The sequence below is a fragment of the Heterocephalus glaber genome, unplaced genomic scaffold (assembly GCF_053883595.1).
Source record: "Heterocephalus glaber isolate CG9 unplaced genomic scaffold, H.glaber_assembly_v1.0 deba00001608, whole genome shotgun sequence".
NCBI classification, from domain to species: Eukaryota; Metazoa; Chordata; class Mammalia; order Rodentia; family Bathyergidae; genus Heterocephalus; species Heterocephalus glaber.
In genome coordinates, this window is record NW_028258379.1 from 4923798 (window position 1) to 4936785 (window position 12988).

General features: G+C 40.7%; 1 protein-coding gene across 7 annotated transcripts in view; it reads left to right on the forward strand.

Annotated features, from left to right (window-relative positions):
- Syne2 (spectrin repeat containing nuclear envelope protein 2) overlaps positions 1–12988 on the forward strand; it is a 335155-nt gene that overhangs the window by 120521 nt on the left and 201646 nt on the right. For all 7 annotated transcript variants that reach the window (XM_013067744.3, XM_021247771.2, XM_087195248.1 and 4 more), the window contains 6 exons: positions 972–1106; positions 4583–4741; positions 9761–9972; positions 10118–10208; positions 11009–11127; positions 11348–11474. In XM_013067744.3, the coding sequence (XP_012923198.2) occupies positions 972–1106; positions 4583–4741; positions 9761–9972; positions 10118–10208; positions 11009–11127; positions 11348–11474 (843 nt within the window). The remainder of the gene's footprint in view (positions 1–971; positions 1107–4582; positions 4742–9760; positions 9973–10117; positions 10209–11008; positions 11128–11347; positions 11475–12988) is intronic.

Below are 12988 nucleotides of genomic sequence, written 5' to 3' on the forward strand. Positions count from 1 at the left end.
AGATTCTTCCTTTTGGCCTCTGGCATGTAGTGAAATGGATACACTTTCTCAGCAGAAGCAAGACCGTGCTCTGTCAGCTATTTCTCCATGGTTGCACAGGCAGTGCAAGGCCCTGCTATCTGTTGGCCTTGGGGTCATTCCCATGTCATAATTTAGCAATTAGCAAAGAAGCCTTGGAGAAGGGTGCTCAAGCTCAGCAGTGTGCCTCTCCACAGCAGGCGCCTCATGCATGTAGTGAGTGAGTGAATGAATCCTCACGCTGCTTAATTGCCTTCTGCTCCGGAATTTCTTCCATCTTCTCTCTCCTGTAGGTTTCCTGTTCTTTCCACAGGTCTCAAACTAGTTTGTGTTCTGGTCTAGCCAGATTTCTTCCCTCACAGAGCCTGCCAGGTTAGGAGCAGACGTATTCCTGGCAAAGCTGTCCCCATCCCTGTCCACTGCTGCTTTGAATTGATGAAAAGGTGTATTGTAGGCTCCTTACAACATAACAATGATTATACCTGATATTAAATATTTGCCATATAAATCCCACCATAAAATTTATCTTATTGCAGTTCTGACCTGTAATACACACTGATGTACTCTTCATATTCTGTTTCTTATGAAGTACACTTGTCTGCCTGATACATAAAAACTTGAGATTTTAGACAGTTGCCATCGTCTCTTTTGTACAATAATTAATGATTGTATTTTAATGATCAGGAAGCAACCGAAATTATTGTGACTGTCACGAAGATACCAAGTATATAACTATATTTAAAGAATAAGTAGTTTGTAATTCTTTTCAAAAGAATTAAAGAGATGCAAAAAGAACATCAGCCTCAGTTTACAAAGAGATGTCTCCTGTGCATCTTGCAGTAGTCATCAGGGTCCCTTCTGGTTCTCTGCCTGTCAGAGACCTCTCAAAGTGGTTTGGAGGGCTTGACAGCATAATGAAATTTCCATGTTCTTGTTTGCATTTTTTTTTCCAGGAAGCACTAAAAATTTCTAATGCCAACAGTCTGGCCAAGTATTTGAAAGCTGTTGAAGAACTGAAGCCTGATGTCTCTGAGGATGCACAGCTGTCTCTGGAAGAGAAGAGTAGAGAGGCCTGTGTCAAATGGGAGGTAGGACACACATGTGCTTATGGGGCTGAGCCAGGACTTGTTGGGCGTCTACTCCGTGTTAAAGGTGGGGTGATGCCAGCAGGGGCTGGTCCCAGGTCTGCATGAGCTGGGTCGTGTCTCCCTTCAGTCTGACACCACTGTCACGATTGCAGAGCACCTGGAGGGAAAGAGGGAGAGCCTGAAGTGTTTCCTTTCCTCCCTCCTTTGGGTACTTTTTGTGGCAGAAACTCTCTCTTATCCCGGAGCCCCAGCTTCTGATGCATGTTGTTTCTTCCTGGGCTCCACAGAAGCACCCATCCCAGGGACAGGAGCAGCTTTCCTGGTGCTCATCTCTGGGTGCTTGTCTGTCCTCTGATTGACTGCTCTGAGCTTTCACCCCTGGTGTGATAATTCCCTGCATTTAACATTCTCAGAGTGAAGTATTTAGTGTTTTCCGCTGTCCTTGTTGGATGTGGACTGAGACGACATCTTGACACACATACATATACAGAATTTCATAGTGAAATAGGTATGGGCTTTGGTGGCAGGCAAACCTAGACTCAGAAGCTATGGCCCTGGACAAGTTATTTAACTTTTAGGAACTTCAGTGATAAAATGGGAATAACATAACTCACTTGGCAGGATTGTTACAAAGATTTATACAAAGGATCTCTTCCAGAGATTATTTTCAATAAATGGTAATTAGTATTAAAAACATGTATGTATGCATGTGCATATATCTATAGTCAGCCTTCCATGTGTGTGGGTTCCACATCTGTGGATCCGTCAACTGCAGATCAAAAAGTATTTGAGAGGGCCGGGGATTTAGCTAAGTGGTCCTGCTGCCTGGCTTGCAGGCGCAGGGTCCTGAGTTTCATCCCTGGTACTAAAAGAAAAAAAGTATTTGTGGAAAAAAAAAAACCCTCATCTGTACTGAATATGGTCTTTTCATTCCATAAATAATATAATATAACAGCTGTTTACATAGCTTTTACTTAGGTATTATAAATACTCCAGAGATGATTTAAAGTATACCGTAGGGCCAGGGATTTAGCTCAGTGGTTTCACTGCCTGCTCCTCAAGTGCAAGGACCCGAGTTCGATCCCCGGTACCAAAAAAAAATAAAATAAAATAAAGTATACAGGAGGATGTTTGTAGGTTATATGCAAATGCTGTGCCATTTTAGGTAAGGACTTGAGTATCCTCACATTTGTATTTATGGGTACAGGGGAAGGGGGTGCTGGAACTAATCTCTCAGCAAGAACTGCACGTACATGGATGTAATTGAATTGAATAACTATTGTTAAAGGTTCTCCTAAAACACATCTCAAAATTAAATTTTAAATTTTAAAATAATTTTAGATTCAAAGAATTATTATTATTTTTTGGCATCGGGGATTGAACTCGGGTCCTTGCACTTGCGCAGCAGGTGGAGAAACCAAGATTCAAAGAATTATTGCAAAGGTGGTTCAGAGAGTTCCAGTCTGCCCCAGGCCTGGCTCCGCTAGCATTAACACCTTACATTAGTGTAGTACCCTGGGCCAATATGGAGTTTTAAAAATTTGTTATTTATCTGTTTATTTTTTGCGATACTGGGGAGTGAACTAGGGTCTGTGTATGCTAGGTAAGTCTTCTCCCACTGAGCTACATCCATAGTCTGATTTTTTTATTTTGAGGCTGGCTCTTGCCAAGTTGCTCAGGCTGGTCTTGAACTTGCAGCCCTCTTTTTTCAGCCTCTCAAATCGATGAGATTCCAGACATGCAGCATCATGCCCTGCATTGATACGTTATTATTAACTGAAGCTTGTACTTTTTTCAGAGCCCCACGCTTTCCCTCTGTCTGTTCCAGGATCTCATCCAGGATACACATTATGTTTATTTTTATGTCTCCTTAGCTTCAGATATGTGTTTTCTCCAAATCTGTAGCTTGTCTTTCATATTCTTAATAGTGTCTTTCATACCAAAACCATACTTTTTTTAGTTAGAAACTAAATTTTAAAAAATGTTAATGGGCTCTGGATGCAGCCCTTCCACTCCTGAAACCCGGTTCAGTTCAGCTCCCCTGTGAGCTGGCAGGGCAGCACCGCTCCCTCCCACTGCCTCAGCCCTGCCCTCCTCCACAGTGACACCCCCCCCCCCCCGTTCCAGTAACTGGACCTTGGGCCAATCGAGGCCAGACTCCAACTGACAGGCCCACTGCCTGCAGGCCCCTCCCTTTCAGCCAATGGTGACACCACTTTCTGGGGCATGTGCCTGTGCAGTCATGGGCCTCACACTACCCACAGAGCTGCCCAGGAGGAAAGCATACAGTCCAGTGTTCCAGCTCCACAGGTCCCGCACCATCCACTCCTGCGTTCCTGGTGCCCTGCTGCTCCCACTCCGCAGCCTGTGGCCGGTGTCTTCCCTGTCCTCAGTGACACGTTGCCCAGGTGAGGTGGGAAGGAAATCTGACCCGGAACCAGATGTGACCCAGTCCCTCGTCCAGAAGAGGCCTCTGTGCAGCCCTGGGGGACAGTCCTCCTGCCCGGTCTGTGACCACTGCCCACACGCTTCCCAGGGCAGATGCCTGTGATGGGCATATCTTCTGTGGTGTTGATGTTCCCTTCTTCATTTACAGAATTTTTTAGTGTAAAAATTGCACTCAACTCTATAAAGGGAAATGCTTTTTGTAGCTCATATAAAAAGGTTCCGTATTTGTAGTATACTGCAGTAATATTTTCTATATCCAGCTCTTTAAGTGATCCTTGTTCTGTTGGCTTTGAGTAAATATGTTTGCCCTAGTTGAATTAAGGAACTTTAAGGATTATAAAATGAAAGCAAAAAAATAAAGTATTTGTTTTCTGCTAGATACAAAAAAAAAATGTACTATGGCTGACTTTGAGTCTAATCTGAATGTATATGTATTTTATTGAACATTGTTTAAACATTGTTATCACTTACATTTTGTTTTCTGTTTATATTTTTTTCACTTTTCTACCTTTTCCAGCTTCTTTTTCACATTCTCAAACTTTCCTGTTTCCTTTTATTTTTCTTCTAATGGGTTAAAAGTGAGTACTTGAGTGGTTCATTAGTTACTAATAGTTTAGTAGTTGCTCTAGAGCTTCAACATGTATTTGATATAATGCTTCATAAAGTTCCTATCTGTGTTCTTCTCCCAAGCGGACTAAAGACTGTATTTTGAGGATCATCATATTTAAATATCCTCTAATCAATTATTAGTGATCCTAATGATTGGTTTTTTGTTTTGTTTTTTTGTTTTGTAGTACTGGGTTATAAGCCCATAAAAAGGAAAATAAAAATCTTTCTTTTGAAATACTAAAAAAAAAAAATGTTAATGGTCTGGGATATTATAAAACATTCTCTTCACAGATACATGGATGAATCAAAATATTAGTTAAGCTCCAGTTCTTTCTGTTACTACAAATATTTGTGTTGTTTCTACAAATGGTTTTCACTGTATTCTGTTCCTGTGATTAATATGTTCCCTTTTTTTGCAGTCTCTTCATCATGAAATTTCTTTGTATATTCAACAATTAAAAATAGACATTGAAAAAGGAAAGCTTAATGATATTATTTCAAAACTTGAAAAGCAAATAAATAAAGAAAAGAAACTTATTCGTAGAGGAAAAACCAAGGGCCTCATCAAGGAGCATGAGGTAAAACAAACTATTTCCACTGAAATTTTGTCACCGTGTTGTGGTCTAGGTCAAATAATTGTGTGTCTCCTTAGCCTAGGATTAAGTCTGCTCTGGAAATTGCTTCAGTCCCTGAGGATTGTCATTGAGGTGGCGCAGGCTCCACCTGTCCCTGTGCTTCTTAATTCAGAAGTGAGGAGATTCAGCGGGGAGTTACTGTTTCACGATTCCCCTTTGATACATTTCTGCTCCCCTCATCCTGACTCTGGTCATGATGGTGTCACCTATTGCTGAAGTACCTGCTAGGGCATGGTGTTCTCAGAAGTGCAGCTTTTGTGAAAAGGAGCAAATCAAAATAGAAAGCAACATGGGGCAGATCTAATCATCTCTGTCGGCCTCTGTCCTGTTTGGTTGCTTTTATGGATTTGGTAGGGCTGACCCTCTTTTCAGCTCTTTTTAAGCATCTGCTGCTGCAGCTCTCTCAATGTCAGGCTGTTTCACACAGGTTGGAAGGAGAATCGGTTTTAGTGGGCTTCACAGATTGTCTGTTTTTCTTGTGTTATTGCTGTGTGTCTCTCCCCTGCCCCAGAGCCTTGCCAGCATTTGGTATTTGATTTCTTGATGATGGCTGTTCTTTTTGGAGTAAGATTCTCAGTGTTATTTTAATTTGCATTTCACTTATGGCCAGTGATATCAAACAGTTTTTCATGGGCTTGTTGGCCATCTATACTTCCTCTGAGAAGTGTTACTCATTTCGGTTGTCCATATATTCTTTTTTTTGTACCGGGGATCAAACTAAGGACCTTGCACTTGCCAGGCAGGTGCAGCACCACTGAGCTACATCCTTGGCCCTGGTTGTCCATATTTTGATTGGGTTGGAATTGGCCTTTTGAACCACAGATCTTAAGTCACGTGCTCCTCACGATGCCCAGAACAACACTGCACTCTTCAGCAGGCTACTCGGTTCCTGCCGAGCCTGGCTCAGGAGACTCTGTTAGTGTCTCTCCTGTGACTTCCCCTCAGACTTAGAGAACGTGTCCTTGTTTCTTCCACATGCAGCACAGATAGTCCCCTCTTGTGATGCAGGCTTGATTCCTGAAAGCAGGTAGCAGCTCTCTCTCTTTTTTAATTTTTATTTTATTGGTACATTTTAGGTAAACAATATAATTATATTTATCACTGGAAATTTGTACCCTTACATAATCTCTCTTGGCTCTTATTTTTCCCCCTTGCCCTGCCCTCCCTTCAACCCCTCCATCCCTCCCTATTTATGAAGACTTTGTTTCCATTTTCTCATTTTCTCATATTAATTTCATTCCCTTCTTTCCTTTTCCCTACCCCTCCCACTTCCCCTTCCCCTTTGCCCCTTTTCTTCCTATTTCACATTACCTATTATACCTTTTAGTCCTTATTTACACTTTCAATTTTTCACACTAGAGAAACTATTCCATATTTACACATGTGTGTCCTCTTTATTTCACTTAAGAGTATCGCCTCAATATGCATCCATTTAGCTATAAATGTGTCTAGTTTCTCATTTTTTATGGCTGAGTAGTACTCCATTTCATTAAAAAAACCCACACTTTCTTTATCCAGTCTCCAGTTGATGGGTGTTTGGGCTGCTTCCAAGTTTTAGCTGTTACAAACTGTGCTGCTATGAACATGGGTGCACATATATTGCTGCGGTATGATTCTTTTAATTCTTTGGGGAAGATCCCCAGCAGGGGAAGAGCTGAATCAAATGGGACTTCGAGTCCTAGTTCTTTGAGGTATCCCCATACTGATTTCCACAGTGCTTGTACCAGTCTACACTCCCACCAGCAGTGGAGCAGGGTTCCTCTTTCCCCACAGCCCCTCCAGCATTTGTTATTGGTTGATTTCATGATAGCAGCCATTCTTTCTGGAGTGAGGTGGAATCTCAGCATTGTTCTCATTGGCATCTCTCGAATGACCAGTGATGTTGAACATTTTTTCTTATGTTTATTTGCTATTTCTACTCCTTTGTCTGAGAAATGTCTGTTCATTTCAGATGCCCATTTTGGTCTTTAAATTTGGGAGGTCTGATTTATTAAAGTTCTTTATAGATTCGAGAGAGTAGACCTTTGTCTGAGGAACAGCAGGTGAAGATTTTTTCCCACATCATGGGTTGTCTCTTCACACTGTTGGTGGTTTCTCTTGCTGTGCAGAAGCTTTTTAATAAGAAGAGATCCCACTTGTTGATTGTTTGTGCTAGTTCACGGGCAACTGAGGTTTTGTTCATAAAATCTTTTCCTACACGGATGTCTTCAAGAGTTCTACCTAACCTCTGTTCCAGCTGATTCAGCATTTCTATTTTACTATTTAGATCTTTAATCCATTTTGATTTTAGTTTAGTGCATGGTGAGAGATATAGGTCTAGTTTTAAACTTTGGCAAGTTGAAACCCAATTTTTCCAGCACCATTTATTAAAGAGGCTATCTTTCCTCCAGTGAGGGTGTTTGGCTCCTTGATCGAAGATGAGATGGCTAAGTGTGTCTGGAGTTGTTTCTGCGTCTTCTAATCTGTTCCACTGGTTCTCAGGTCTGTTTCTTTGCTAGCCCCATGCTGTTTTTATCACAGTAGCTTTGTAATATAGTTTCACGTTGGGGGTTGTGATACCCCCTGCCATGTCTCTGTTACCTAGAATTGCTTTTGCTATTCTGGGTCTCTTCTTGTTCCAAATGAAGTTTTGGATTGTTTTCTCAGGGTGCATGAAGTATGCTGCTGGGATTTCAATTGGGATTGCATTAAATCTATATAGCAGTTTTGGAAGTATGGCCATTTTCTTTGTTTTTGGTACTGGGGATAGAACTCAGGACCTTGCGCTTGCAAGGCAGGCACTGGAACCACTGAGCTAAACCCCCGGCCCAAGTATGGCCATTTCCACTATGTTGATCCTTCCTACCCAGGAGCAGGGGATGTCTGTCCATTTTCTGATATCATCTTCTATCTCTCTTTTCAGAGTGCTATAGTTTTCAGAGAAGAGGTCTTTGATTTCTTTTGTTAGGTTGATTCCTAGGTATTTCAGTTTCTTGGATGCTATTGTGAAAGGAATTATTTGCCCTGTTTCTCTCTCAGCCAATCTGTTGTTCATGTAGAGGAAAGCTATTGATTTTTGTGTGTTGACCCTGTATCCAGCTACTCTACTGAATTTGGTTATTAAGTCTAGAAGACTTTTGGTGGTGTTCTTGGGGTCTTCTATATAGAGTATCATGTCATCTGCAAATAATGACATTTTGACTTCTTCATTTCTTATCTTTATTCCTTTTATTTCTTTCTCTTGTCCAATTGCTGTGGCTAACATTTCCAAAACTATATTGAGCAGGAGTGGTGACAGTGGACATCCTTGTCCTGTTCCTGATTTTAGTGTGAAGGATTTCAGTTTTTGACCATTTAGTATGATATTTAGTATGATATGTTGGTTTTTCATAGATGGCTTTTATCAAATTGAGGTAGAGACCATCTATTCCAATTTTTTGTAGGGTTTTTATCATAAATGCGTGTTGGATATTGTCAAATGCTTTTTCTGCATCTATTGAGATGACGGTTTTTGTCTGTGTCTCTATTGGTACAGTGTATTATATTGATTTGTGTATGTTGAACCATCCCTGCATCTCTGGGATGAATCCCACTTGGTCAGGGTGTATGATCTTCTGCATTCTATTTGCCAGTATCTTATTAAGAATTTTTGCATCTATGTTCATTAGTGAGATTGACCTATAGTTCTCTTTTTCGGTTGGGTCTTTCTCTGCTTTGGGGTTCAAGGTGATGCTTGCTTCCAGGAATGAATTCGAGAGTATTGCTTCCCTTTCAATTTCACTGAAGAGTTTAAACAGTAGTGGCAGCAGTTCCTCTCTAAATGTCTTGTAGAATTCAGCAGTGAAGCCATCGGGGCCCGGGCTTTTCTTAGTTGGTAAGTTTTTAATTATGTTTTCAATTTCTTTGATTGATATTGGGTTGTTCAGAATTTTTAGGTCTTCTTTGTTCAACTTTGGTAATTCATACGTATCTAGGAATCTGTCCATTTCTTCTGTGTTGTCCATCTTATTGGTGTATAGGTTCTGGAAGTAGGTATTGATGATCCTCTGGATTTCTGCTGGGTCTGTTGTCATTTCACCCTTTTCATTCCTCATTGCATGGATTTGGGCCTTTTCTTTCCTTTTTCTGATAAGGTTGGCTAAGGGTTTGTCAATTTTGTTGATTCTTTTGAAGAACCAACTCTTGGCTTCGTTGATTTTTTGTATCATTCTCTTAGTCACCATTGCATTGATTTCTCCTCTAATCTTTATAATTTCCTCCCTTGTGTGAGCTTTGGGTTTGTCCTACTCTTCTTTTTCTGAAAGCTTGAGGTTCAGCATCAGGTTGTTTAATTGGGCTTGCTCTGTTTTCCTAATATGAGTATTCAGTGCTATGAATTTCCCTCATAAGACTGCTTTCATTGTGTCCCATAGAGTCCAATATGTTATATTGTCATTGTCATTTAATTGAAGGAACTGTCTGATTTCTTCTTTAATTTCCTCTGTGACCCATTGGTTATTCAGAAGTGTGCTGTTCAATTTCCATGTGTTTATGGAATTCTTGTGGTTTCTTTTGCTATTGATCTCCAATTTCATTGCACTATGGTCTGATAATGTACAAGGGATAACTTCATTTCCTTTGCACTTACTTAAACATGTTCTGTGAGCGAGTATGTGTTCTGTTTTGGAGAATGACCTGTGTGCAAGGTAGCAGCTCTCTTAATACTTCTCACATGATGTGCTTATTGTTTGTATGTCCGTGTTACTGAAATGTGAATTCTTGTAGGGCTGACTCCTCCCTTTTTCCACCAGCCTTTTATATCATACTAAGACCACAGTAACAGACAATGAAAGAATGTGTTGTTGAAGTCACAGTCACCTGTGAGTTTCGGCGTGCGCACGCGCATGCATGTGTGTGTGTGTGTGTGTGTGTGTGTGTGTGTGTGTGTGTGTGTGGTAATTGGGGACTCTCACCTGAAGCCCATCTCCTGCTGTCTCCCATTAGGCTTGCTTTGCTAAGGATGGCATTATGCACCAGCTTGATCACCACATCGGTATCCTGAGGGTGCTGTGTAAAGAGCTGGCTTTGCAGGAGAGGCAACAGGAAGTGAAGAGAGCGCTTAGAGATTATGAGCAAAAGATCGAAAGACTTCTGAAGAGTGCTTCTGAGATTCTCATGACGCTGCAGGCCCCTGCGGGAGGTTCATCAGAAGTCCAGTCAGTACTTGATAAGAAGAGCCATGCTTGGGGGGACGCTAGATGATGCCTTCTGCCCAGTCAAATGCCATTAAGCTTTATTCTGTCTCTTTTAGTTTCCATTATTCTCACTGTGTTTTAACATGTAATCTTGATTTCTTCCCAGGGGGACCATGACCACAACCGAGAGTGGCGGAAAGGATTCCCGCAGTGAAGTGCCATTTGCAAAATCAGATAATCAGCCACCAGCTGAAGAGGTATTAGAGGTGGATAATGTATGGTTAAAAATACACTCAGTGTAAGAGGCCAGGTATACAATAATCCACTTCTAACTGTTTAAGTATTGGTTTTAATTATCTGGTTGTTTACATCAACTAAGAATTCCCACTCAACAAAATGCAAAGAAGACTGGTTTTCGAGGAATTAGCATGCACGGAACCAAAGCTGTAGTGATCATAACTTAATCTTGCTCTGAGGATATGATTGTTTCAAGAAGAGACCACTCTGAACTATCATGAAGACAGGATTCTGTGTCAGTTGCTTTTGAGGGTGGAAGGGGCTGGGATTGTTGTGCACAAATGCTTCTGTTTCATTGAGATGAACTAGTTCATTTATCATTTGTCTTCTTGCTGTCATGTGTTTTACTTCCTTTGGGAAGTGAATTTTCTAAATTCTTGAAGGTAAGTTGCCACTTATTGCATGTCATTCCCAGAGAACCAGACAGCACATGCAGGAGTGGAACAAGGTACATTTGCTTTCGGAGGTCCTGCTCCTGCATGGTCGGCTTCTGTCTGTGTCTGACTGGCCGGAGGTCTCACTCAGCAATAGCAGTTAGAGGCAGGCAGTGTTCCTTTACCCATTAGAAAGTGAGGTCCACTCTAGTAAATCTCCTGTATCCTGTGGGAAGGCTTTTTTCTGAGCTGAGAAATTGCAAAGAAATCATATTGTCTCTTGGTTTGGGATAGAATTGACAATATATCTTTGGGCATAAAGCATGTATCTCTTCCAGGCAATAAGTGTGTTTCTGGTATGTTTGCTATCTTGTGTATTTACTTAGGCAATGGCACCCAGTAAGGATTTGAGCCTGGCTTCGGAGTTAAAGCCCCAGCAAGAAGAAAGCATTATGAGAAAGGATGAAAAGGAGGACAGTGCATCTATAAATAAGTTGCAAGAGAGGTAACCTCATTTTAAACAGCTGGAAAAATCCACCAAAAATCCTTCATCATTCATAACATGTTATGCTTTATAAAGTCTTATCCTTTAATTATAAGTTTGGTGCATAGTCTAGTAACTTAAACAGAAGTTCCCTGGGATTTCTTCATGTACAATTGATGGTAATTTATAAATATGTTTGTCTTATTTTTAAATTTAACATTTACATTTCATTTTTCCCCAGATATGATGCACACAAAGAGATTCTTGAACTAAACCTGCAAAACAAAAAATTCAGGATTACTTCTGATTTCCCTAATGAAGAGGAAGGAAGTAGTGCTTGTCTGCAGGATGAACTGAAAGACCTGCAGGTAGCTACTGGAAATATTGTTTCTCCTTTATTAAAAAAGAACACCACCATGAGTATGGACATGACTATTTTTGTTGAGGTGACATACGCAGGATGTATTCCAAGAATTCTCTTTGTTGGGTTGCATTTCTAATGTCACCCTGTTCCAGAAAGTGATTTGTTTGCAAGTACCCAGGCTAGGAAAGACTTTGATTATGGATTCTAATTTATTCCCAATGCTTTAATCAGCTACTCCAGATATGGTGGCTTATAGAGATTTTGACTGTGTTTGGGTCTCTAGATAAACTGATCAAAAACAACAGATTTGGGCCGGGGATGTAACTCAGTGGTGCCGTGCCTGCCTGTCAAGGCCAAGGTCCTAAGTTTGATTCTGGTACCAAATAAAAAAAAAATCCAGGGCCAGGGATTTAGCTCAGTGGTGCTGCCACCTGCCTTGCAAGTGTAAGGTCTTGAGTTCGATCCCCAGTACCAAAAAAAAAAAAAATCCACCATATTTGAAGGCAATTTCAGCCTGCTCCTGTGTTGCTCCAAAATTAATACACTAGTGACTTTGAACATTTGTCTCAATCATTCATCATCTCGACCAAATTCTTACATTGTCGAGAATTACTGTAATGTGTATCAGCTGTGGACTGACTGCCTGATATAGGCAATGTAGGCAGGCGGTGAAGGGAATGATGAATCATCTTCCTAGAATGCTGTTAGTGTGGGCACACATATCATAAGCGTCACAAATAAATATCTTAATTATTTTGAAGATTATCAGTGCATTGTAGTGCAACCATCTTACTGTATGGGCTTCTGCATGCGTTAGAGAACCTTCACAGGGGAGCCCATCCATCAGGTGAAAAGGGCCCAGTGTGGGTCCTGCAGCATGCACCCATGTTTTCCAGATTTCTTCACTTCCTTCTGCCAGCTCTCAGTCACACTCTTCTTTGTTTTTCCCCTGAATAAGCCAATTTTATGTGTTTAAAATCCCTGATGTTCAAGTGATGGATTTAGCATGTTTTCCTCCCCACTAAAGAACTATGTCGAGATCTTTCCCCACTGACTGAATATTGAGTTGATTAGGGAAACATTATACTTTGGAGGAGTGAAGAGCAAATAATTCTGTTGATCTCCTAATAGTATTCTTATGCAGTGCCTTAAAATAAGACACTAGAATAGTATAGAATTATAGATGTTTTAGTATAAGCTATAAATTAATGTTACTCACTTATGTGTATAGAAACAGTTTTGTTTCAGTACAGTTTTCTTTTAATATAGAAGGTAACAAATTTACTACCTAGAGGAAATAGAATATCTGTTCCTTGTAGCTGTGTCTCTGTCTGAATTGTATTCTGTGTACAGTAAGGGGAAAGGAGTTTGGATACCTTTGAAAGCCATATTGTCAACTCCCTTCCTTCACTGAATGGGTCTTTTGAGAGCAGTTAATATTGTTCTTCCCCATAGGATAGTTCATTTGTTTTGGGGTTTTTTTGGTACCGGGGATTGAACTCGGGTCCTTGCACTTGT